At 41.8% G+C, this 27,410-nt stretch overlaps 3 protein-coding genes across 4 annotated transcripts in view; 2 read left to right on the forward strand and 1 right to left on the reverse strand.

Moving 5' to 3' along the window:
• Window positions 1-5,246: 5,246 nt before the first annotated feature.
• tefb (TEF transcription factor, PAR bZIP family member b) lies at window positions 5,247-12,933 on the forward strand. The gene is made up of 4 exons (XM_027022054.2): window positions 5,247-5,654; window positions 6,638-7,039; window positions 7,673-7,893; window positions 9,651-12,933. Exons 1-4 carry the CDS (start codon window positions 5,528-5,530, stop codon window positions 9,864-9,866), a joined length of 966 nt encoding a protein of 321 aa, XP_026877855.2. The 5' UTR covers window positions 5,247-5,527; the 3' UTR covers window positions 9,867-12,933.
• Window positions 12,934-14,686: 1,753 nt separating this feature from the next.
• LOC113584861 (protein Tob2) lies at window positions 14,687-22,218 on the reverse strand. Its single transcript, XM_035525351.1, is given in 4 exon segments — window positions 14,687-18,618; window positions 18,620-18,933; window positions 18,936-19,864; window positions 22,014-22,218. Coding segments are annotated over 3 exon segments (1,185 nt in total). The 5' UTR covers window positions 19,575-19,864; window positions 22,014-22,218; the 3' UTR covers window positions 14,687-18,386.
• A 2,987-nt stretch (window positions 22,219-25,205) lies between these two features.
• The window catches only part of LOC113584853 (aconitate hydratase, mitochondrial-like), a 13,504-nt gene continuing 11,299 nt past the window's right edge, over window positions 25,206-27,410 (forward strand). For both annotated transcript variants that reach the window (XM_035525325.1, XM_027022038.2), the window contains exons 1-2: window positions 25,206-25,246; window positions 26,131-26,273. In XM_035525325.1, the coding sequence (XP_035381218.1) occupies window positions 25,211-25,246; window positions 26,131-26,273 (179 nt within the window). In that variant the 5' untranslated portion in view covers window positions 25,206-25,210. The remainder of the gene's footprint in view (window positions 25,247-26,130; window positions 26,274-27,410) is intronic.

Raw genomic sequence — 27,410 nt, forward strand, 5'->3', positions numbered from 1 at the left:
GGCTGTGGAGAGGAAGACACTGAACAAAATGTTATGTGTTCCAGATGATGAATCACATCATCACGACCTACAAACAGGCGAGCGCCTTCAGAAATGTTTCTATCCAGCTCCGCTGTAGCTAGGAACTGTACAGGAGGTTATTCTTGATGACACTTCCTCACTGCCAGGGGATTAGTGTGCACTGAGCCTGCTCATACAACATGCTATTGGATTGTTTCACTTTTGCACTTGATTGTCATTCTGTTTACTGCGTTACTGCTGTTCGTCAAAACAATCGTAACCAAATTACTGTGGATGCTCTGATTATCAGACGTTCTGTATATGTCACTGTGGATGCTCTGATTATCAGATGTTCTGTATATGTCACTGGATGCTCTGATGATCAGATGTTCTGTATATGTCACTGTGGATGCTCTGATTATCAGATGTTCTGTATAAGTTACTGTGGATGCTCTGATTATCAGATGTTCTGTATAAGTCACTGTGGATGCTCTGATTATCAGATGTTCTGTATATGTCACTGTGGATGCTCTGATTATCAGATGTTCTGTATATGTCACTGGATGCTCTGATGATCAGATGTTCTGTATATGTCACTGTGGATGCTCTGATTATCAGATGTTCTGTATAAGTTACTGTGGATGCTCTGATTATCAGATGTTCTGTATAAGTCACTGTGGATGCTCTGATTATCAGATGTTCTGTATAGGTTACTGTGGAGGCTCTGATTATCAGATGTTCTGTATATGTCACTGTGGATGCTCTGATTATCAGATGTTCTGTATAAGTCACTGTGGATGCTCTGATTATCAGATGTTCTGTATAAGTCACTGTGGATGCTCTGATTATCAGATGTTCTGTATAGGTTACTGTGGAGGCTCTGATTATCAGATGTTCTGTATATGTCACTGTGGAGGCTCTGATTATCAGATGTTCTGTATATGTCACTGTGGATGCTCTGATTATCAGATGTTCTGTATATGTCACTGTGGATGCTCTGATTATCAGATGTTCTGTATAAGTCACTGTGGATGCTCTGATTATCAGATGTTCTGTATAGGTTACTGTGGAGGCTCTGATTATCAGATGTTCTGTATAGGTTACTGTGGATGCTCTGATTATCAGATGTTCTGTATATGTCACTGTGGATGCTCTGATTATCAGATGTTCTGTATAAGTCACTGTGGATGCTCTGATTATCAGATGTTCTGTATATGTCACTGTGGAGGCTCTGATTATCAGATGTTCTGTATATGTCACTGTGGATGCTCTGATTATCAGATGTTCTGTATAAGTCACTGTGGATGCTCTGATTATCAGATGTTCTGTATAAGTCACTGTGGATGCTCTGATTATCAGATGTTCTGTATAAGTCACTGTGGATGCTCTGATTATCAGATGTTCTGTATAGGTTACTGTGGAGGCTCTGATTATCAGATGTTCTGTATATGTCACTGTGGATGCTCTGATTATCAGATGTTCTGTATAAGTCACTGTGGATGCTCTGATTATCAGATGTTCTGTATAGGTTACTGTGGAGGCTCTGATTATCAGATGTTCTGTATAAGTCACTGTGGATGCTCTGATTATCAGATGTTCTGTATAAGTCACTGTGGATGCTCTGATTATCAGATGTTCTGTATATGTCACTGTGGATGCTCTGATTATCAGATGTTCTGTATAGGTTACTGTGGAGGCTCTGATTATCAGATGTTCTGTATATGTCACTGTGGATGCTCTGATTATCAGATGTTCTGTATAGGTTACTGTGGAGGCTCTGATTATCAGATGTTCTGTATAGGTTACTGTGGAGGCTCTGATTATCAGATGTTCTGTATAGGTTACTGTGGAGGCTCTGATTATCAGATGTTCTGTATAAGTCACTGTGGATGCTCTGATTATCAGATGTTCTGTATATGTCACTGTGGAGGCTCTGATTATCAGATGTTCTGTATATGTCACTGTGGAGGCTCTGATTATCAGATGTTCTGTATATGTCACTGTGGATGCTCTGATTATCAGATGTTCTGTATAAGTCACTGTGGATGCTCTGATTATCAGACATACTTTGCTCCACAGCTGATATTTCAGACCTTCTGAATTGCATCATTTGCATCTTTTATTACATGTATTAATCATTCATCTTCTCTGTGGTTAACACTGCTGCACTGTCACTTATTCAGAGAACTTGGGTATATACATCCATATTTACTTCACGTTTTTTTTCTGATATTTACTGAATATTTCATACTTTCCCTCTAGTTTCGATTTCATTTTGAGTTTAATAAAGTGATCTATTTATCTATCTCCCTTTCTTAATAATTATAAATAATCTGGTTGGTTTTCACATCGATCCACTGGCGTTCACACTGATATTGTAAATAGGCTAATGAACTGTTATGAAAAATAAGGCGTCAAATGAACGTACGATATTTAGTTGAAGAGTCTCTGTATAGTAACGTATTGTGTGGAATGTGCTCCTCCCCGTTGTCACTAAACTAAGGAGCATGTAAGCTATTGGCTTACCACATGTGATATTTGAATATTCATGAAGTTGAAGGCGTCCTTTCAGTCCCACCTGCTGGAATGAACAGCTCTGCCTCGTGACAAACTGATGCTTGGCGTGTTTTACCTTGTGAGTTGCAGGGTGGTTGGTTAACTCACAAAACAGGACTTGTATATTTCCGAATATTAGAGTGAGGTCAGCGGATTGCCCATTAACTTTGTTTGAAAATGTTTTCACTTAGCGATCTAAGTGACATGCACCAGGTTTATAAAACTTACCTGGAGTATCCCGTTTCTTTCCGTGATTTTGATGACAGCGGTAAGAATATTTGCTTTTAAAGTTTACGATTAACGTTAAACTATGGTGTATAATCCCAATGGTAAGGGCATTTTCATTGCGAGGTTTAGTGTACATTGTCGCACATCGCACACGCGCAGCCTACGTTGAGTGTTTGTTGGCGTCAAAATGTTCAGAAAAGGCGTGCCTACATTTAGTACAACTGATTACAAAACTGCTGGCAATATTGTACAAAAATAAATGGAATTTACATGCTACACCAGCTGTCACGTGTTAGGTTTTGAGTGAATAATTATGTGAAAGACTGCACGTACTCCTTATTTCTAAGTCCCTCGAGAATGCTGAGACTATTGATCAACTCAAAAGTTACTGCGGGGAGGCGTACGAAACTTATCCTCGCCCTACACGACAAAGACACGGAATGTGCCAAGTTTCAGTTACATTTTGAGGTCATTCAGGATATTAAAATGACTTTATATTTTTAGGCCTTATGTTTATTTACATCCTGCAATCTGTTTCTGAATTTTCTCTGAATTGGTATGAAACAAACACCTGAAACCACCTCTCTTGGAGCTAATATTCGTCACACTAAGGGTTTTGAGCTATGTTTTTTTTTTTTATACTGGTGCATTTGATTCTATGGAAGGGGGTCGTCTATGTGTCATTAAAATCCACCCTGAGACACCGGTCAGAGGCAGAAACATAATTACAGAGTTGTATGTATGCATCTCAAATGAGAGGCGGTGTTGCTTGTCGGAAACAATAGGTGTTGTTTTTCAGAAATGAAAAATGCTTGTCACTCATTTTATAATAGCTGGCCACAACTTCTTTCTTTCAGGCCACTCTGGAAACTGATAGCGACTCAAATGAAAGGTTCAAGTTCACCGAGGCCAACAAAAGTGTTGCATGACAGTTCAGTGGAAGTCTGAATGTGTGGAATCTGATCTTATCGGGAAGAGTTTGGGCCCTCGTTTCCCAGAAACCGTGCAGATTATTATTGTTGTGTACTAAACTCTGGCCATCTTGAATATCAAGGGGTTTAACCGACATACCATACCTCTGACTGGGTCCTAACCCTACAAAACCCAAACACTCATCTTTGTTGTTGATTTTTTCCCGTGTTGCTATTTTATGTTATAATGCACCGGATTCAACTGGTTACTAAGCCCTTTTATAAGATAGATGTGTAAGTGTAAGTGTGATACAGCAACAGTGACATTCTATCCTTGAGATTAAAACCCAGCTAGAGGCACTGCATGGTAGAGAGAGAGAGAGACGGATGTGGTCTTGCAACACTTTACAGTGTTACAGATAGTGTTCTGTGGTTTAAAGTGTACAGGCCTATACTAGTCATGACTGGCCATTTAAAACCCATATCAATTCGACTGCGTGTTTGGAACACAGATTAAATGCTCAATTCGATAGAAAAGGTGCGATTAAAGAAAACACGTTCTGGAAGTCGGACTGTTGGTGCCCGACGTGGTGGTGGTACTAGACTTCAGGTCGGTCATCCAGACAAGAGTCCTCAGCACTCACTTTGCCTTTCCGGGTGAGTTGCTTCACCTTGTGTTAGAGTTTGCTATGAGATAGCAGGATGATCTGTTAATAATGCATAACAGGGGACCCAAACCTCTCAAGGGCTGCGGCACACCCGAACCTCCTAACTGACTAACCTTAGCGACCTGAAACGTGTACGGCGGTACTACAGGACCGAGACTGCTGCAGCCTGTGAAGATTCGTCCCATGCAACCTTCCTTGAATAAGCACATTGAACGCTGTGACGACCTAATTCTTAGTTATAAGTTATCGTTATGGCTACTGCGATGCAGGAAGGCGCGCGTGCTCATTATTGCCGTTTGTGCGAGTGTTTACTGGTGCGCGGCGTGGCAGCGCAGAACACGATGTTCCTGCATGCACTCAAAGACATAGAGGCGTGCGCTCGCGTTCGTGTGTGCATATATATGTATGCATAATATTACACACGCAGGAATACGTTGTAGAAACAAAGTGGAATCACTGAATATTCAGTGCGGAGATAGTAAATGCATCATCGAGGCAGACGCCACTCTTCCACGCACGGTTGGTGCCGCCCATTAGCGGATCAGCTTATAGTGAGCTGGCGGAGCACGTGTTTTGACACGAGTGGTTGGCTAAGAAAGGTTTTCAAAATACAATGTCAGGGCAGGTTAAAATATTACGAACATATATTAGATCCTAAAAACCGCATATAATTTATAAGTGATAATTAGTCCCAGATATATTGAATCTAATTTACACAATGTATATATTACAATAGATTGAGAGAGGCTATTATCTTTGACATCGTGAACAAGATAGAGAGTTTGTAGAGAGTTATATATAAACTGGCTGTTATTTTTTCTGTTCATATTCTGCACTTGTGGTGCACCAATAGGGGCGCGAGAATATACTCCGCCTGGTGTTAGGTTCGAGTTGCGTTACTCTGATGTTTTCTGGTTAATATTCATGCCTTAGGTCACTGGCGACAAATCGGCGCTCGGTGAGGTTTTGGAAGGCGTATATCTTATGAAAATGTAACATTTGAGCTGAATACCGTTGAGCATGGAGATAAGGTGTTGTTTTTAGTACTTATGCTACCACTACATTTCTGGTAGATTTAACAGTAACGGAAGATAGACCGCATTAAAACAGCAGCGCTTCAGTGTTCATTCTTTCTTTTCATGATAAGATTAAAGTGTGAGAATTATGTCCGAACCGACGACGGTCACTCTGGCTATTGCACCTAGCAGTGGTCCGCAGAAATCCTTCCCTTTTGTTTTAAAGAAAATAATGGACATCCCACCACCCAACATCCTAGAGGATCGGGATGACGGTAAGAGTTGTGGCAAATCTTCTGTTTTGATCTGATAGTTACGGCTCGACGTGTCTGTCTATTGGTGTGGGCTGCCAGTGTCGTTCATATGCAAACGCGCTTATGCGGAGTTAGGGGTTGCGCTAGTATAACACAGCTGCGGTCACTGTCTAAAGTTCATTGATGTCGTGAAGCTTCTGAGGGTCTGTTGGGGGCCTTTTCTGTGCTATAGGCCGGTAACCTTTTGTGTACATTTGCTAGCCATTGATACCAACTCCCTACAGAAGCGAAGAGCGTGCTAATGCACTTCCTGCTAGGGCGAGAAGCTGCGCCAAAAAGAACACAAAGTTCTCTGCTATGTTTTCGTGTTCCGGTTGCGTCTGAACAGTCCAGCCATAACCGGCAGCGGATAACGAGATCCGTACTACGGACTGGCAACGAACTCTGTTGTGGTTCAGCACGCTTGCTTGGAGTTTAAGTAGTGTAAAGTACTCGGCTGGCGACTCTAGCCGAAGTTACCCGTCCTTACTGCCTGGTCCTGGCTAGGCGCAATGCCATTTTTGTGACTTATAGATTATCTCCTCGCTTAATTTGCATGGCATGGGAATCTGCTGTCTCATTTGCAAACCTTGACACCAAGTCAGACGTTAATTTGTACAGTATGTCTAGGGCTGTACAATGTATCGTTTGTTGGTCGGTGTGGCACTACTGGCCTCTTCGCTACACGGATAGCAGGAGGCTGTAGTATGCAAATGAGCGTCACAGCGCGTCTTCCCGTGTGTTTCGACGACTCGCAGCATACATGTTATCTGACAATTCCAAATAATTTTGCTTACAATAATACAGGCCAATCTTCACACCACATACTGCTGTGTTTGAACACATTTCAAAGCGTAATCACAGTTGCAGTCTAGATCACCAACAGCAGAGCACTCGGAATGCCAAAGACGGGTCAGCATTTGTTTATATTTGTCTTTCACAATGGCAACATTTCTCTGACGCAGAGCTAGAGAAGGAGAAGCTGAGCCCTGCCGATGCTGGGGATGGAGAGCCCGGTGGGGGCCGAGGGGGCGGGAGCGGTGGGTCTGGCGGCGCAGGTGGTATTTCAGCCTCCCTTACCCCTGCCATCTGGGAGAAGACCATCCCCTACGACGGGGAGAACTTCCACCTGGAGTACATGGACCTGGACGAGTTCCTCCTGGAAAACCGAATCCCCATCGCTCTGGAGGAGGAGCTACAGAGGAGCCTGGAACCGGAGCGCCGTAGCCATGAGGCTCCAGAGACCTCCACGGTGGCCCCGGAGATGGCTGAGGGAAAAGCAGGTGCTAAAGAAGTAGAGAATGTGAAAGAAGACAAGGAAGAGAAAGGTGATGCAGCTGAACTGCAGGTGATGGAAAATGCTACAAGTGAGTGTTGTCATGTGGAGTGATATATTTACACCAGTGTGGACCTGCAGTCTGAAACACACACATCTTTGTTCAAAGACATGTACTGTACATTTCAAACATATTCATAAACCGTTCAGTATGTCAGAGCCATATGGGACACGGACATTATTTACCTACGCTCGAGCTGCAGCTCTGCTAGAATGACGCCAACAAACCTCATTGTTGTAGACTGGACACCTAAGGACTAGTTGTGCTGCAGACAGTATAGCTTGCTGATGCTATTACTGATGACATCTCATCTGAACGATGTCTCATTTCAATGCTGTTTAATCTGAACTCGGTCATTTTTAAACTTTAGATATATATGATCTTTGCGGTTTGATAATTGTAGTTGGCTAAACTGTAGAGTTTGTAGTTTTAAGTTTTTTGTCTGGCTGTTCAGTGACACAAGCTGTTATCACTTTACTAGACCTTTCTGTTACTATTCCAAAGAATAGTATATTATTCAGCAAAACAAGTCCATATTAATTAAATTGGCTAATGCTGATTTGACTAAATGTGAATTGTTCTCTTAGCAGAAACTCTGTGAAGAGTAATTTTTCCATATGAGAAAAATAAAATCATATTATTTTGAATGTGTTCTCTCTTCAGTGGTCAAAGATGACTCAGAACGCGTGGCCGCATCCCCGGTCAGCCCAGAGGAAATTGAGGTTACCGTGAACTTCCAGCCAGATCCGACAGACCTGGTTCTGTCCAGCATTCCGGGTGGGGAGCTCTTCAACCCACGCAAGCACCGCTTCACAGAAGAGGAACTGAAGCCTCAGCCCATGATCAAAAAGGCCAAGAAAGTGTTTGTCCCTGCAGAGGCCAAGGTGAGGCTCCGCCTCTGCTGTCGGGGCCCCGCCTTTGCTGTCTGGTCTCTGCATCTGCAGTCCTGATACTTCTCATAGGAGCAGTACTGTTCCTGGGTCTGTAGCAGTGGTTATATTGGTCCAGGCTTGGTCAAAAAGAATCTGAGGACCTGAAACTTCAGCATTCAGATGTGTATTTCCTGATAATTGTAATAAAGGGGTGGCCAACTGCAGTTCTGGAGATCTACTTCTGGTCAGAGTCCTAATTTAAAAATCCTCTACAGGGTAGAAGATCTTCCAGATGTTCTGGAAAGAACCTTTACAGGGTAGTAGATCTTTAGGACCAGAGATGGACACCCCTGCTCTTATATTCTGGGTTTCTTAAGCAATGAGTTTAGGATGCCAGTCAGTACATAATGAGCATGTTTAGTTTGAGCTCTGGAGGGCTGCTTGCATGGGGTACTCCACCTCTCAGATTTACACAGGCTAGGAGTCCTCGTTCTTTGTCGTGTGCACGAGCTGACGCTATTTAAGTCAATATAAGTCCATATAGGACCTGACCTTTGTAGTTTAGATGATATTTTTGGAAGCAACTTTGTAGGCTCATAGCAAATGATTGTGAGCCACATCGATTCAGTCCTGTCAGGGTATGAAAAGATGGGTGCGAGCACAACACTGGCTGAAGCATTCCAGCACTCTGTCTGAAAGTGTGAAGCTTTGTCTCCGCGAAGACAAAGCCGCAAAGACACTGTGCCAGTTATGACCTGCTGGCCAATCAGTGAGCTGGGGTCATCCGACACATGGACAGTGGGGCCTGATCCTGGATCAGTGCTTGGCGTCACTGATAGACCTTGTGAATGCAAGGCTTTGTTGCATTCATGCCTCAATCCCGTTAACAAAACTGGGGCTGGAGTGGGAACAGCAACCCGGAAAAGCCGTAAATGCCTGCCGAGAAAGCGCCTGCGGTCAAGGAAATGGTGCGGGCTTCCAGATAATGACGTCTTGGGTGTTTTTCAGAAACTTTAGGAGTTTTTTTTTTTTTTTAGAGAATTTCAGATGTTTGTGGTTCGTGTGGAAGGAAGTGGTTTAATAACTGTTAGGATCCCAGTACAGGAATTCTGAGTAAACATACATAAGCCATGTTTCATCTGAATCTCAAAGCTGGATTTGTAGCTGAACATAACCTGCACCAAAACCCTCCATTAACCATCTAGGTCTGTTGCCTGGGAAACTGCCTCTCTATAGCATGAATAAAATAATAATTAAATACAGAATAAAAAAAGTAAAATGGGGTGAGAAAGATGCAGCTACATCACCGAAACCAATTCAGTGTTTATATTTTTTCAGTGAGGAGTGCTGCTTTTCAGAAAATCTTTTCAGGTAAATAGGTGTGTAATTATGTAATCATTATGTAAAATATCTAATCTTCAGATGTATGTAATTATGTAATCATGTGAATTATTATGTAAATTTTCAGATGTAGGTAATTAGGTAATCATCATGTAAATTGCAGATCGATACAGAGAATCAGATTTGGCCAGAGACCCTGGCACTATCAGAGAAGAGAACCTGAGATCAAAGACACTGGTGTTTACAAGGGATCTACATTGTTCCATAACAGTCTAACCTGGAATCTTTCTCCCATCTCTCTATTCACCCACCCACTTTTTCTCTGCATATCTCTCTCTCTCTCTCTCTCTCTCTCTCTCTCTCTCTCTCTCGCGCTCTCCTCTCTCTCTCTCTCTCGCGCGCGCTCTCTCTCTCTCGCGCTCTCTCAGGACGATAAGTACTGGTCGAGGAGGAAGAAGAACAACATGGCGGCGAAGCGTTCACGGGACGCGCGGCGTCTGAAGGAGAACCAGATAGCCGTGCGTGCCGCCTTTTTGGAGCGGGAGAATGCCGCGCTCCGGCAGGAAGTGTCCGACCTGCGCAAAGACTGCAGCCGCTGCAAGAAAATCATGGCCCTCTACGAGTCCCAGTACGGCCCCCTGTAAGGGACAAACTTCACCAAGATGCACACCAGATTAAAACAATACAAAACCACCAAACTCCCTACTATTCACACAGTTCCAGATTACAGTGGACGGGGATTGTGGGTAAATTAGGTGTGGGACAGCCATGGTGATGTGAAGAGCGGCTTGCTCAGACACTTGCACACAGCTCTGGTGTTTGCTTTTTTTTTTTTTTTTTTTGAACGCACAAGGTTCAAATGCAGTAAAAAAAAAAACAAAAACAAAAAAAAAACTAAACTGGAACCCACAAAAAGGTGTGGCCCTCAGACATTGTTGGAGAGACCACCCTAGAGTCTCAACTGGATCCAGCAAAACCAGACAAGCAGGAAACATAAGGCAGAACTCGCACAGAACGTTGTCACGGAGACGGAGTAACACAACCACACACCGAGCCAAAGCATGAAGCCCTACTAATCCTAGTGACCCCTCCTAACCTTTTACCTTTCACCTTCCCATGTTCTTGGAGCATGGGCAGCTGACTCTCTCTCCGCTCCAGCAAAGCCTTGTACACATGCATGGCCGTCAGCGGCGTGGGAAAGGCGAGCTTGTTGATTTATTCGCGGCGAGCGAGAGAGGGAGACTGTCTGCTATGTGAGCTGGAGGCGGGAGCGGAAAAGTGTCCATCATGAGCTGAGCGATAAAGGACACAGTAAGTGGTGCAGTTTGGAGGAGCACGAGTGTGTTCCAGCCACAGCAAGTGTGACCTCTACCTTCTTCTCTTCCAGCTCCTGTGTTTGTGAGAAATGCATGTTGTCAAGTGTGTGTGTGCGTGGGTGTGTGTGTGTTTCATTTTCCCTTGAGTTTGCACTCAGTATAAAGTGTTTTTGTGTGTACTGTGTGATTAGCAGTAAATGTTTTTTTTTTTCAGCACAGATAGAAGCATGAGTCTCAGTCTAGAAGCAATGCTTTTCTCCTGTGCCACACAAACATCACCGGTGACAGCTACCTTTGGACACTGCGATGATGGTAGGGCAGAGTAGGGAAAAGACTGTTATTCTTCCCAAGGTCTATGGGCTGCAGGTTCCACACACACACACACACACACACACACACACACACACACAAAAGTCTGTACCAGCACATGCACCTGCAGTACATCAGGGATCTTCAAACTCTGGACACTGAAGTCCACTAGACATTCATTCTACATTGACAGTAATGGGACTTTATGGCTTTCAGTCCTTTCAAGAGAAAGGATAAACTAGAGGTTTTTTTTAAAGATTGTGATTGTGGTTCTTCCTGTAGTTCTTGGTCCTCAGCTCAGTGCTGAGGAGCTGGGCGGGGCAAAGACAGCAGCCCTGCTCTACATTTGTGCAGTAATGCTGCTGGCCTGATCCTTGGTCCACAGGGAGCAGCTCCGCCTCCAGCTCTGCCTCCAGCTCCGCCCCTGTGCATATACCTGTTTCCGCCCCAGCACAGCTCTGTTGCTCCAAACCGTTGTCTCCTTCCACAGTTGTTACAGTGAATAGACCGTTTCTGTTGTGATGATTTTTAACTGTGAGTGTTCTTCACTGTTAACAATACCCAGTGATTCTGTCCTACTGTACTGCATCTTATTAGTGATGTTTGCACCAGTATTTTTAAATAAAAACATATATAGCTGTATATAGATATCAAATCTTTGAAGAAAGAGTATATACTTACTGAGTTACTGGGCAGGGATAGGTAAGCAAAAATTGGTTTTCTGGTCAGTTGTCGACCAGTGGTCTGGACGTTTTTTGTTTTGTTTTGTCAGAACGTTTAAAAGCAGGGCAATACAGCGCCATTCATGTTTACCTCGTTTCATGCTTCTGTTCTTAAATACTATTGACAGGGTTTTCCTACTGGACAATAATACAGCTCTCCTACAGGGGGTGCTATGTAGATACACAGACAGCTCAGCCCAACTTTAAAGCTGAGGGAGTGAATGTTTGAGCAATAAAATGCCCGTTTTTTAAAAAATCATAGCTTAATTAAAAATCATTTCTACACAGAAAAGACTTCTGAAATTTCAGAGATTATCCATCACGGGTGGAACGTTTCCAAGGTCTCCTTGTTTTGCATGCAAATGGCATCTAATTGAAGTTTAGAAATTACATTAAAGGTCCGATAAGCTGTTACTGATAAACTTTTACTGAGGTAAACAGGTCGATAAATGTCTTTGGAAATACACACAAAAAAACACACAAAGTGTACTTAAAATCTCATAGCTACAATGAGTAGCATGAAATACTGATGAAATACTCTGAACTGCAACAAAGGCTCTATCAAAAAGTCGGATGCGTCCCAGGTTGCTCGGTTTGTCCGAAACTGATTGTGCCACACAGTTCCACATAGGAAAAAGACGATATGACCCAATGCTCCTGGTTTCTCTAAATTATAATGATGCCGTGTAGACCGTTGACCACAGCATGCAGTCTGCCTCAGTCTGTTGCATATTCTACTCCAAATCTTCTCGTTCTGGCAATGCAGCTCCATCATGGTCTCTGTAAGTACAGCCATCAGTATAACGATGGTAGGAGCCTCCCAAAGTTTTGTTTGTTTGATCACTTCACTGTTTATTAGAGCACACATGTCTCATCCTTAACTATCACCAACCTATTAATCTGTATTCCTGACTCCAGCATTTAATATACTTGACCATTCTTTTCTTAGGTTTTATTCATACTGTTCAATTCTGACAAAAACATAGATATAATGGACATTTGAATGAGTTATTAGGGATTTATTTTTTGTTTGTTTGTTGTGAAATATGCCCTTTCATTTACATTTTATTTGTTGATGTGTGGTGATAGTCATAATGCAGACAAAGAACCTCTCTGTGGACATATACCTAAAAATTATGAAGAAAACCTTTCTTGTACCCAACTATGGACATGTAGCAGTCAGAGGTTTGTTTTCTGTATGCATTGTTTTAGCCAAAAATATTTGTTTTAAAAACCAGTACACCTTTTTAAAAGTGACTTGTTTATGTATATATGAAGAGGCTTTTCTTCCTGGTAAGTAGGGGTATTGTGAAATGCAACATGTCCTAAATGTGTCCTGTATAATAAAGTGGAATTGAAATTCATTGACCTTGCTGAAGTCTTTGTTCCTATGCTTTGTGATTGGCTCCTACTGCTGCTGACATCAGACTCGTGAGACATTTTGAGGAACGCATGATTGGCACCTTTCAAGGTATATCGGGCAAAAACTCGCACACATGCCCCCATACGATGAAGCACGCGGATGCTCGCATCTTGTCACCCACAAGGCTCTCCTCGACTGAGTCAATTACCCTGTTATGGTCCCTGGGTGTCCACAGCAGAATAAATGATACAGAATCTTTAATTCTAAAGTTAACAAGATCACCATTACAACATACAGCAGTGATACATATGGAGATGGTGCATTCAAACTTTATGGTGCTTTCATGATTCTGTACACTAGTACCCCTCACACGTACACACACCCTCTCACACAGTGAGTGTGTTCATTTCTGATTTCAGAGTCTTGTTATCTTTCTGTGTTTTATTAGTATTCTACAAGCATAAAAGAGGTTACATAAACGCCCTTAGCCACATGAAAACAATGTTGCATCACATCTGCCTTTGGTCGACGGGAAGAGGACGGAGGTGAAGAGGACGAAAGGAGGAGGAGGGTGGTGGAGATGGAGGATCTGAAGAGGGGTGGAGAAGGGAGGTGGAGATACAGGGCTGTACTGCAGGTTGGCAGGAGACGCCAGTGAGAAGAAGGACAGGCAGAAACGTGAGGGGCATGTGCATGGATGAGAGAGAGGGGGAATGGCGTGAAAGATTGATGGGTGAAGGGCACTAAGAGGAGCAGGAGAGAAAGTGAAAGACAAAGTCAGCTATGTAAGCACAAAACACACACACACACATTCTTCTAAGTGCTGTTGGGAGTGCACGCTAACATCTCCATACCTGCAATGTGTCCCTGGTGCCTTTAGGGTTCAAACTAATGATGTGTATCTCGAGTTTAAAAGGAGGAATTAATGAGAAGAACGTTGTCGCTCATTGAATACTCAGAAGTGACTTTCATTCCTGATACATTTGACAGTCAGCTGCGAATAAGCAAGCTGCAAGACCCAGGGACCTTCCAGTGGTCAGCATCCACTCTAGACCCAGGGACCTGCCAGAGGTCAGCATCCACTCTAGACCCAGGGACCTGCCAGAGGTCAGCGTCCACTCTAGATCCGGCGGTACGAGCTGCCCCATCCAGGGAGGGGAGGTATGGTAGTCGATGCACTGAGGACACCAACAGTCCTGCACGAATGGAAATGTGATACCATGTGCAAGAAGCATAGGATATCTGAAGATATTAAAATGAATCTTATTGAATTTCTGCAGTGACTTTGAACGAATGCCTCCTACCTTTCACCTTCATTTCACACCATTAGACTGAGTAACAGCAGGCATGAACAAGGAGTACTTCACTCACAATGCTAAGGATGTCAATAAAAGGTAAAACCTCTTCAGGACTCATGACGATGACAACACAAATCCTAAATGTCTTTCATCAATGCAATGTTAGCATTCACAGTGAAAATGTAGCCAAAGTGTAACCATGAGGCTGGACACAGCATTTATTTCTCATGCTTTCTTTTGTCAATCTATATTTTATTACAAACTTTAAAAAAAGAATCCGATACAGTAAGAAATACCTGGAGTAAGGCCCCTGTTAGGGACAAGCTCAGAACAAGGGTTGTTGCATTTCATTTGTGAATAGTTTCAATACACATGTAAAAGGTGGCAAGGTCCCATAGAAAAAACAGGAAAAGCATAAAAACACAGACAAAAGTAAAAATCACAAGACAAGTACAGTACATTTGTGTCATTTATAGTCATGTATGGATCAATGAGAAATTTTGCATATAAAAAACTTTTTATTTAAACAAGATATTTAAAAGTGCAGGAGGTTATAAGCAAAAGGACCTTTCAGGTACACAACTCTACCTGTTAGGACTGCCCTGTCGCTGCTCAGTCATTTAAAAACAGCTGACCGTGTGAAATTCCTCAAGTTCACATGCTGTTCTGTTATTGTACCCGATATCATGTGTTCCTGGTGACGCAGGTAAACGGAATGAAACGCGGCCAAAAAAATGAGAAAAAGGCAGAGCATCAATCAGGGTGAACAGAAGCTTCAAACCAGAAATCACTGCAATTAAAACACCAGCATGGATACCTCACCATCTCCATCATCTTAGACAACCAGGGGAAGTCCTTAAGTGCCTCTGTGTTTGCAAACTAATCTGAGGTCCAGGAGTGTTACGATCTGGTACCTGGCAAAGCTGAGACACTTCAAACAAGAAACGCTTGACCCAACAATGCAAAGGCTGCTCATAATGAAGGTTTATAAAAGGTCTTATGATGAAAATAAGGACAAGCAAACTTATTTGCATGTAATGCATTTATGCAATGCATATTTATAACCATATTACCATTTTGGGGCTGAATATGAACTTTCCATTATACAGTACTGATCTCATTTCTGGACTGCGATTCAACAGCAGTTACCCGGAGCAGTGACACCAAGCTCACGGAGGACCAGCACAAAGCAGCTTAGTGAAAACACCCTAATTTTTAGGGTCTGTGCTGCCTCATCTCCCAACGCTGTTAAAGGCTGGACCTCCGTCATAAGGGTGCTAGAATAATCAGCTCCTATAGTCCATCACTTAAGCAAAAAGGCAAATAAAACCACACAATTCCCTACATTTTCATAAACAATGAAATGTGTTACATAAACTTTAATCAGACATTTAAATACCCACCAGCAAACATTCACTGATGCCACACCCAAGACCATGATATCATGTGGATACAGAAGGACATCACACATTCAAGTAATCCTTTACCTGGATACAGATGCTTCTTCCCAGCATCCAGAAATGATTACATATTCATTACAGGAAGTTAAGGCAAATTCACACAGTTTTCATTTCTAACCTCCACCCCCCCATGGAGTTCAGTCCCTTCAGGTGGGAAAAACCAGGAGAGCCCATTTGCATGAAATTCTTGATCAACAAGCGATGGAACAGCAGGTCTGAGCCACCAAGCCAGCATTGAAAACCATATGGCAACTCCTCCCTCTCCTCCACAAAACCTCTCGGTAAGGGACTCATGCAGTAGAGAAAAGTTGGTACAAGTTAGAAATTTAGCCATTTTGTCTGTCAGGAAAGGCTAAAACAAGAGGACTTAACATGTTTAAATGCAACTCAACATTGCTTGTCGATTTATTGCAGAAGCTAGTTGTGTTGGGCAGCCATATACAGGCAGCTGGGAACAGCTGGATATGGTATGGAAATGGAGGCCTTTGTTAGTGTTGAAAACCTTTATAGCCAAGAGCCATACAAGAGTCACTAAGTGGGGGGTGGGTGTTGCTGAAATTAATCTGCAGATGTTGACTGAAGGGGAATGTTTAAGATTGCTTTAATGTGCAAACAGACTCAGGCTGTCCAAACATTCAGACCGCTCTTGAGCATGTGTACACACAAAAAAAAACAAACAAAAAAAAGTTAAAAATAATTTAACTTCAGAATTCAGCCAACTGTCAGCATTCAGTCCAAACCTTCTCAAGACACCATGTCATGACAAACATCTAAATAGGTACAACACATTCTGTACTTTGTTAAACATTTTATTTGTTTCCGCTTGCATATATATATATTCATTAGTTATTCCTGAAAAAATAACCTCAGCACATAAGAAACTAAATAAAGGATATCTTAACATAAGAAATATATACATATCATTGTATATATCTTCTTTTACAAATGTCATAGATTCTCTCTGAAAAAACACTGGAAAAAAAAATAGAAAAATCGTAAATAAATTACAAATAAATGTAAAAATACACCCAGCTTCACCCAGTCACAACAATGACAGAAATCTGGACCCTTCTCATCCAAAAGGAAAAGTAATAAGATTAAGAAAAACTGAAGTCACTATGGACTCGCACAATGCAATGTAAAGGGGTCACAACATGTCAGTGGTGGTCCGGTGAGAGCACTTAGATGTAGACAGCAGGATACACATTCAGTTCAACCTCAACAAAATAACCATCTTCAATTGTCCTTTAACTGAACATGTTCATCACATGGAAATGGTTGCTATTAAAAGGTATAAAGGACACAAACAGAAATGGCAGTGCCCTTTCTGACTGAGGCATTGTGGGAACTCAATTTCCCAGAGGGTAAAGTGCTGAAATACTGGAGGGGGCTGGAACATGTGTGAACAAGGTCATTATAAAACAGGGCAACCGAATGTTGCCCAGGAGTTTTTGGGGGGGGGGGGGGGGGGGAAATTGGGGGTAACAACTATGTTTCCCAGAAAATCAAGGCATGCTCAGTCCTGCTTTACAACCAGGTCACTGCTTTTCCTGCAACTGATACATCAACACCCAATTCCAATGGTAAGCCACATGCTTGTAGCCCCTACTGTAAAAGTCAAATCCAGGTCAGCATCTAGCAGCTGCAGATGGAACTCTGAACCCTGCAGAACAGCAGGATCTCCAAGCTGTTGCAATTTACAGCACCAACTCGAGCTACAGCCAGTTGGATGACAGCAAGGTCATCACCAATACTTATGCAAGAACACATGGATGTACATTTCCATGCTCTCCCTCCCTTAAGCTGCACCAGCCATTTATATCAAACTTGTCTGCTGTACCACGTCACAGCCGATACACCGCTGCCCTCTCACCTTTACGCACTGCTGACCAACAATGCACATGTGCTTGTACACAACACAAAGGACTAGCCTGATTAACAGTCATCTCATCATTCACTTTTACTAAGGTGCTTCCCTCTTAGTATCGTTTATGGCTTCAGAATATGAAGACACCAGTTTTCCTGAACAGCTTTGCAGTCCTAAAGCATTACCATTAGGCTCCCTTACAATCTCTGAACCTTAAGAGAACTAGGCTGAACATAACACGCATCTTCAAAAGAGGTGTGCGTGCGTTCGTTCACAGTTCTAGCTCAATACTTATAAGCCACAGAAAAGACAGTAAGACTTGTGTTGGCACAAAGTCAAACTGACAAACCCATAACTGTGGTGATCTGGGCTTGGCTAGACAGCTTAGCTAGAGTTCAACCTCCACTTTCCAGAACTTAAAAGAATGCTAGCCCTCTACTTGAATCATTTAATATAATGTTCCATTCTAGAGTGATCCATCAGAATGTCAACTCCATTCACAGGATAAGGGGCTTATTAACTTAGCCAGGTTAGAGATATACCTGGATAAACACCTTGAAGTGACCTCCATCATGACAACATTCACTGCAAAATGTCTGCAGCAGCAGCCTAGATACTCCCAATGCTTAAGATGGAGGGGGGGGGGGGGGAAGAATTGCTTTCAAAAATAAATGAAAACCCATGGGAAAACAAGTAAAATCACAGTAAATGTAAATGTGGTTTAAGTAGTCATAATACCATCTTAACTTTTTATTAGTAATAACTGGTGAAAATAAAGTTCTTGTAAGAGATTCCGTTTAAGTGTACCATTCCAGAGGTTTATGAACACTCAGTTGGCCAACACGACTGGTTGGAAGGCTTGGCTAGCATACTGCAGGTTGTATCCACCCATGCCATCCATGAATGGGGGTTTCTCCATGAAGGAAATTCCACTGTTGCCACCAATGACACTCACAGCTTGTCCTGGTGGGGAACTGGAGAACGGATCGAAGGTGGCATGGCTGTGGGTGGGTGTGGAGGCGGAGCCTGGAATGGGCCTGTGTGTGTCAGGGTGGGGCTTCAGCATCAAAGTAGAGGGGTCCTTGGGAAGCAGGGTAGACAAACTCTTTGGCATCAGGGGAGAGCTGGCTGGAGACTTGGCCAGATAGAGAGTGCATGGAGAGAGAAACAGGCTTGTGCTTGACCAGCCCAGGGGGAGATATGGTGGTGGGGGAGCGGCTCAGCATTCTCTGCTGAGGGGCGCCGACATTACTGGACCCAGCCACCACCCCAAGACCACACTTCTTCATCTTGGTGGACCCGAACTTGGTGGCAGCAAAGCTGGCTGTGGTGAAAGTGATTTGCTGTGGGGCGGGCGTGGGGTGGGTGGGGCGGCTGTGTGAGGGTACGGCAGGCTTGCACTGGGTGGAGAAGGGGAGGAGGCATTGGAGGAGTGTACAGCAGGGTTGGTTGGAGTACTGGGGCCTGCATAGCTGAACAGACCCTGGCAGAGAGGTGTAGGCGAACTGGCAAGGGATGGCAGCATAACGGGTGACACCTGGCCACCGATGGGCACAAACACCTGAGCATCAGGATTGAAGCCCAAACTCTTCCCCTCATCTAACTCCACCTCTCCTTTACTGAGCCCAACACTCTCTGGTGGTCCACCCTCTCCCCCTAAACCTGGAGGATCCTCCATGTACAGAACCTTAACAGCACCTTTCTCACCAATCTGATAGGACACTTCATAAGGGTCAATCCAAATGCTGAGCTCTGGAGGGACATTGGCACGGACTTCCTCTGTGTCCAAACCACTCCTCCTGGCTGCCAAATCCACCACAGGATCCCTAGGGACTCCAAGGTGCAGGCAACGGAAGGCGGAACCACGCAGAGGTGCCTCAGGGTACCAGTGACCTTCGAAACGTGACACCAGGATGCGCTCCAGCTCCTCGCCAAACAGATCTGCTCGTCTCCGGGGGAGCTTGTTGTACAGGTAGGACACTATGAAGTTCAATGCAACCTTGACTTCCAAGTGCATGGCCAAGAACAGGATCAGGTCAGGATCACAATGCTAGTGTCCTATATCTCCAGCAGGAGATGCACTACAATGGTCTCCACATATCCTGCCAAGGCTGTCAAGAGAGGAGAAAGGATTGGTCCTGGTGATGAGTGGGCAGCTAGACAGACGTCACCTCTGCTTTTGAATGTGGGGGGAGGATGTGCGAAGACCAACACACAGACCTCAAGAAGTGCAGTCTCTCTGAATGGCTCTGACCTGCTATTCCACACCAGGCTTACCAGGTGTCTAGGTGTCACTCTTCAACCCCTCTGGAAAGAGCACAAGAAAAAAAAAAAATTCAACTTTAATTGACCACACATTGGAGATATTAAAAAGGACCATAAGAGGCAACAACACTTGGCCAGCTCAAATCCCACATCTGTGCCTTCCTACAGAAGCCAAAGCTGTCAGGACTACACAGGCAACAAGAGATTGTTCAACTCATGTCAGCATGACTGCAAGAAAACCAAATTCATAATCAAGATGGCATTAAAAATTAATACATTTGCATCCAATTTTACTTTATTGCCAATCAGTGATGAGGTTGTGTGTAGGACCAGGCACAAAAGTCAGGGTAACCAGTGTTGAAATGAGTTAAAAATATTGATTACACCCTAGTCAGCAAGCACTACAATGGGAGGCTAAATTCAATAGGTTACATGTATTTGATGGTTAAAACTAACCATGATGCATGGCATTCATGTTGGATTAAAATGGCTGATTCGCATAGAAGCCACAAGAAACACCAATTCCCACAATGCATTTCTTTTGACGTCATATTCACGCGTACCCGCCTCCGAGTCACCAAAACAGATCAGCAAACTCTGCTAGTTACCTACCTAACGTTCTTAAACCCGCGTTTATAATACGCCTTTACAATTAAATATGTATATTCGACGTGGTGCCAGTCACTTAGCAATGGGTTACTGGATGTCATGTCCTGATATCGAATCTAAACAAAGAACACTGCTGAATGACGAATTTAAGGGACTCTGCTAGCTAGCTAATACGACAGCTGGCAAACCAATTATGCAGGCTGATGGCTATAAGGACTAGTGAAGGAAGCAGGAGTTAGGGTACATTAACTCCATCTAACAGGTGAATATTCGCACACGCAAACGATACAGGATGCAAGTAGTCACGATCTAAACCAGTTAGCGATTTGCGGTGGCTCCACAGCAATAAGCTTTGTTTAGGGTCGTTTACCCGTGCGGTTGGATATTTTAATAAACTGGGATTTGATGATCCTAATGTAGAGCCATTTTAATAAAAACAAGAAGCACGGTAGCTAGTAGCAATGGCTTCAGCGTTCCTCAACATTCAATTTAGCGTTATGCATTCAATGTCACTCAATGTCATACAATGCAAAACTACAATGACAACGTAAACGACAAGACGACAAAAAGATGGCCTGTAGGCTATTGCTCGAGTTTGTAAATTGAGAAACAACGAACTTCACCTCTCAGTGACTGCATTTGCTCCAAAGCATCGCCTTAAGATTTCTTTTAATATACATGCACCATTAGGCTCTTCCATTATCTAAAAATTATTAGAGAGAAAACACCCAGCACAATAAATGGGCGCTGCGTGGTCTCACTCCATTATCTGGTAGATTTGGGTTTTGTTTACAGGACTGGCCGCCTGGAAGGAGCAAACGCCTGAGCAGAAGGCGTAGTAGGACAGCACATGCAACACAGGCAGGGGACGTGTTGTCAATGTTGCCTACAGCCACAAGCAAACCATCACAGAATTGGTTTTATTTTGCACCGTCTTAGCAGGACATCGCAGGAGCTCTTACCAGCGTGGCGCTGGAGCAAACGAGGGCCCGTTTTCTATTTTAAAACATGGTGGTCTTAAAAATAATTTAAAAAAAGGTTATAACAGCCAAGTGCTGTATCGAACATGGGAATCAATTCGAGAGTACTACTCAGGTTAAATACGGGGAATAAACTGTAAAGCTACATCCAACACTCCCAACTCTAGTACGAACCAAGGAACGCCATGATGTCTTAACTTGGCAGCCCCAGCCTACTTGGACAGGGATATTTAAAAAAAAAAATCTAGCTAGCTACAGGAGTAGGTTTAGGTGTTTAGTTCAGAAAATGTATGACTTGAAGCCATGTCAGACTGACACCCACTATAAAACAAAATAAATCGAACCCAAAGCAAGCCAAAACTACTTCACTCGCCGGGTTAGCCAGATATTTCAATATGAACATGTTTAATTCACTACCGAGTTGAGATGGCAGTAAATACATTACCTTCTAAAATGGACGACAGTGCTCGTCTCACTAATTATTAAACAATAAAAAAAGCGAATGTGACGCATTTTAAATGAAGAAATGTACAAAAAATACCTTTAGGTGGGATTTGAAAACATTTGGATCTATATAGATTTCGAGAGCGGATAATACTTACGGCCAGCATGTTATTAGCCCACGCAAATTAATTCCTATAAAACATGAACTTGGCAGATTGGCGCAGGTCAACGTCTATTGATTAGCATACAGTGCGAATGCACCAAGTAACAAGAAATTAAAATGTGTCTTTGTTGGTAAACCAACTGCTTACTACACTATTCCTACACCTTGAAGCAGCCTAAGGAAAGTTTACTGTTTGACAACCTTGCGCATTTATATGGAATATACGTTCATCCACGCCCCCTGTTTTGTGACGTGCCTTCAAGATGGCACTACTTTCTACACATTATAGTAATTAACTCATCAGAGATCGCTAGCGATAGCAAGGCCAGTGACTGCTTGGAGTCTCCTGTAACAGTATGGCATGTATGTTATTGTGTTTGTAGCCTACTCAAGTATGGTTATAAGGAAAACAAACTCAAATAGTGTTAGTGCAATTTGGGGCAATTTGACCTGTTGGTTTATTTCGTTCCTTGTTAATATTTTTTAGCAAGTCTCCGGTTATTTTCGGTTAACATAAGCGAGCTGATACCGTTATACGCCTTGAATAAATGGTCAGTTATGTGCTCACTATTTATTTGGCGAACGTATATTCAGTACGGGAGGCTGTGCTGAGTAATGCTAAAAATATAAAAAGTGATAGCAACAGACCTGCTATTGGCTGTTAGGTGGGCAGAACCAATGTCAATTGGACAACTAGGGTGTCCAGTCAGCAAGAAAAGTAGTGTCCTGCTAAAAGAATTGCATTACGGGTAGTGTAGTTTCTTTTTATTGATCCATTAGGAACCATTTTCCAAAGCTGTTAAAGATATAATCAGAAATATTTTGACTGAAATTTGTCATTGTAACATAAAAGGATAGGTTTGATAGCAACTATTGTATTTCTACATTTTTAAAGTCAAATTAAATATTATAGGCTGTGATTGTGGTCCACATGTAATTCTACAACAATATATGCTGCTTTAACATTATGCACAGCAGAAAGTGATAGGTTGCTAAGCAGCTATAAATAGCTAGCAAAAAACCCTCATAACTCTGTTTAAATTGGTCCATTCAGCCATTGTCATAAACTGCTGTCTTTTTAGAATTAAGTTCAATATACAAACTTATGTACATAATCTGTGAATAATCATTCACCTACTTATTTAGTAGAGGTTTATAGCAGTGAGCCTAGTTTGTTCGCAGATAATGGTTTCCTAGCATGGAAAGAAATATCGAGCTTTCTGGGCAAAGGCCTCCCTTTTGTGGAATTCTCTTTTCCATCTCATTAAAATTACAATAGCTGTCTTAAAGTAATGTTTACTAGGACATCTAAATTCTGTGGTTATTACTGGATTAGTCTAACTTGTTGCTGTTGTAATTTTATACTTGTACTGTACTGTATGTACTGATGTAAACTCTGGAACAGAAGTGTTTTAAAATGACAGAATAGCAGTGAATAATCTAATTTACTGCCTATTATGAAAGAGATGATTACTGTGCTCACACAGGCCATTATTACTGGTGGTGGATGTGACTTAGGGGCTATTGACTAAACAGACTAAATCTGTGTTATTTCATCACAAAGACATTTCCTCTCTGTCAGGAAGAGTGATGCTCTTCTCTGAAAAATAGTTTCTTCAATCCTTTTCAAAGGGTTCAAGAACAGTTCTACCACAAGGGGTCATCTAATTTCATGGCAACTTTTCATTTCACACAGATTTTATATTGGGAATGTAGATTAGCTGGATAATTAATCAAAATTAACTCAATTACTTTATTTTGAAATCATTATCTCAACAGTTCATTTTATGTTCAATTTACTTGATTCTCAATTTACTATTGTTGTTCCCTGTTTGTTCCTTCTGACAAGCTATTATTTCCTATACTTTCAAAACATGTTTTTTAGTTCTCACCTTTGTTCTGAAGTAACATAATGAGAAGAAATCCCAGTTATATATTAGCTCATGGGTTTATATCACTGCCGATAGAAGTTCTGACAGCAGCTGTTTTATCAAGAGCATGCTGGTCGTTGGTTATTAAATGCTCACTTATGTTGAATTGAAAACAAAATCCCTGGCTTGAGGTTTTGTTAATTTTCACATATTGCAATAGTTATTTAGAAGAAGGTATTCAAATGAGTACAGAGGTATAGGGTCAACGAACATCACAAGGGGTACAGCTAGATTTTTGTTTCTGCAAATGTTCAGTCTTTACAGTCTTTTCATAAAATGACAAATAATTCTAGCAAGACCTACATATCCTAGCAGTCTAGATTGACAATACCAAAACGTTTATTTATGAATATGTAATTTCACTTATTTTAGATTATAATAAGATTAACAATTAAATACTGCATTAGTCTAATTTATTAAACCAAACAAAACACTTTCTAGGTACTGGATCAAAAAAGAGTATATTTGAATCAATTTAATCAGTTGTAAACCTGGCAAAGTCTTTCCTCAATAGTGTTACATAATCAAAATGTTTAAATAAATAAAACAAAGTTTTAGGGTATAGTTTACATAAAATACATAAAAGTAATTTAAAGGGGTTCATTTGAATTAGGATATGTGTCCAAAATGTTTTTTTTTTCCACATGCTTTTCTAAAAAGTAGAACACATAAATATACAACGAATAAACACACATGCCATAAAGTTTGGTTTTCAGACCATCTTTTCATTTAAATTATATTTCTCCATAATCAGAAATCATAATAATTAGAAATCTCCATTATCCATTAAATAAAAACATCTGAAGTAGCCATTGCATATATATATATATATATATATATATATATATATATATATATGTGTGTGTGTGTGTGTGTGTGTGTGTGTGTGTGTGTGTGTGTGTGTGTGTGTGTGTGTGTATATAATATATATATTTCCGTCTCTAAAACAGGACAAATACGGTTGTTTTTGCATTATTTCGCAATGATCTTGTTTGTATCTGTACAAATTATGATTAAGAATGTAAGTTTCACCATTAAAAGGCATTTCCAATAATATCAATATAATTATAGCTTACTGCAACCTTCAGAAGCTGCACCGTTTGTTGTGGTATAACATCAAAGCATGTTGTTTAGCTGTGGCTGGCACATGTTCATCAAGAAATGTAAATAAATAAACCGTAAATATATGAAGTTAAATTAACGGGGTTAAAAGTCGCGGAACTGACGTCGGCCTTCAGCGATATCTTTGTCAGCGAGCAATATGGCGTCCTATTTTATTACTGTCAGTAGATTACGGGTAAGTTACCCGTTTTAAATACTCGTTAATAATATTGTCTGTCTCTTGGTTATTGGCTAATAAAGTACAACAGCTGCGTTTGATATATGTCCGCTGCTATAACTCGATAGCAGCCTTTTCTAATGTTTTAGGTGCATTTGTCCTTAGCAACTAGCTACGCAGTTTCCTAAGTCATGGTTCCCCATCTGAGTAGCATGTTTCTAAATGTGCTGTTAGCGGCGGTTTAGTGATAAACGTGTGCCCTAGTTTGATTATCAAACAATAATGCTGCTTAAACTGGTTCCAGTACAGATCAATACTGTTACATCAGTCCTTATGGACATGGGGGAAGAGGCCGTCGGGTTCACACTCGGTTAGCTAATAACGCCATAAAGGGTCTTCCAAATGAGGTGCTTATCTAAAGATAAATGTAAATAAAGAATCTAAATGTGTGTCCAGTGAAGTAGCTTAGTCGCTGAAACACTGAGTTCATATTCAGTGTAGACTGACTGTGTTTACAAAGTGACGCAGGTCACAGTCAATCATGCGTGTGTCACATGCAGTTCATGGCAACCTGTTGTAAAGGAGTCCTCAGTGTTCATGCTATGAACCTCACGTTTTGTTCTGGAAAATTCACTCAATCACTCTCACTGTATGCTCTCATTATTAATAAAAGTGCTTGCTATACTCTGGGCTGCATTACTGAATGTGTTCAGATACTGACTGGCAGTGGTGTTCTTGTGTGCTTGCTGTGTTTATATTCTATAAGAAGTGAAATAAAATAAACAGTTTTAAAGTGCCTGGCTGTCTCTTTTACATATGCATACATGCATGAGCTCATGCTTCTCTCTCTCACTCCTCTGACTGTCTTTCCGTTCTCACTCTCTCTCTCTGTCTCACTCTAGCTTCTCCTGGGGGATGGTGCCAGGAGGCTACACGTCTCAGCTGCCCTCGGTGCCAAAGCTGAAGTGGCAATGAGCCGTTTTGAGCCCAGCTCCACCATTGGCTACAACAAATTGCTCGACAACATCAGCATCGTCCGCAGAAGGTCAGTCCCAGGCATTCAGCTCTCTCACTCAATCGTCAGCACTGTTAAGAATGTATGCCAGGCATTGGTTTGCATGTTTTTGCATAGCTGATGCTGATAGACTCCTGTTCAATTTACCTGCAGTCTGTAACATCTGTCCTGACAAATATAGGCACACACCATAAGTTACTCTAATTACTGTGTGAATGATATTAAGATTATTTGGCCTTTCCTTGTGACTATGAAGTTACTTTAACCTCATTTGATAGGATTGAAGTTTTTAACTGAATGTAGTTGATCTCAGTAATCAATTCGTTTGTCTTTTAATGATCTCAGTAAGCGATTGGTTTGTCCTTTGTGGTGTTGGTTACTCCCTCCTTCTCCTGTGCACTGATTGACATTTGAAATTTGAGTTTGGGTGGGATTTCTGAGAGAATAGGAATTGTCTGTTTATATAGGAAGAATTTTGTGCTAAGAACAGTAATATGAACAAAAATACTATATTAAAATACTATAGTTATATTAGACCACTACATATTGTGATTGAATAATGTTCTGCAAAATGTTAAAACACAATGGTGAACTCTTTATTTGGCATGGATGAAAGTTGGCCTGCATTGTTTTAAAACATTTTTACTTATACAGACATGATTTATCCAGACATGTTAATGTTTGATGTTAAATCAGGATCCGGACAGAGCATATTAGAGGACATGTTGGTATATTGCAGTTTTGCAAATGCTAAAATTTCCAAAACCAATCAGAAAGCAGGGTACTGTTAAACCATAATTTGTCCTCTTCCAGGATGCACTGCATGAGAGTTTCATCACCTAGGTAGAGTCCCAGAGCTAGGAAGCTCTGGACAAAGGAAAGAGGTCTGGCTCTGTGGAAGCAGGATTGCTGGGTTGTACATATTGAGATTTAATCTGACTTTTGTGCCTTTGGAGGCAGGATATTAGGGTGCAAATGTACTGAGATTTAATCTGAATAGTGCAGGCTCTGTGAAAGCAGGATTACTGGATTGTAAATACGTTGAGGTTTAATCTGAATGGTTTGGATGAAGGGGTACAGAACAACTGCAGACAGCAAGATGAAACTGCACAGCTTTGCAGGCAGAAATTCCTGAATATGACCTGTTGAGAGACGTGCTGAGCATTG

This window comes from Electrophorus electricus, chromosome 4, assembly GCF_013358815.1.
Source record: "Electrophorus electricus isolate fEleEle1 chromosome 4, fEleEle1.pri, whole genome shotgun sequence".
NCBI classification, from domain to species: Eukaryota; Metazoa; Chordata; class Actinopteri; order Gymnotiformes; family Gymnotidae; genus Electrophorus; species Electrophorus electricus.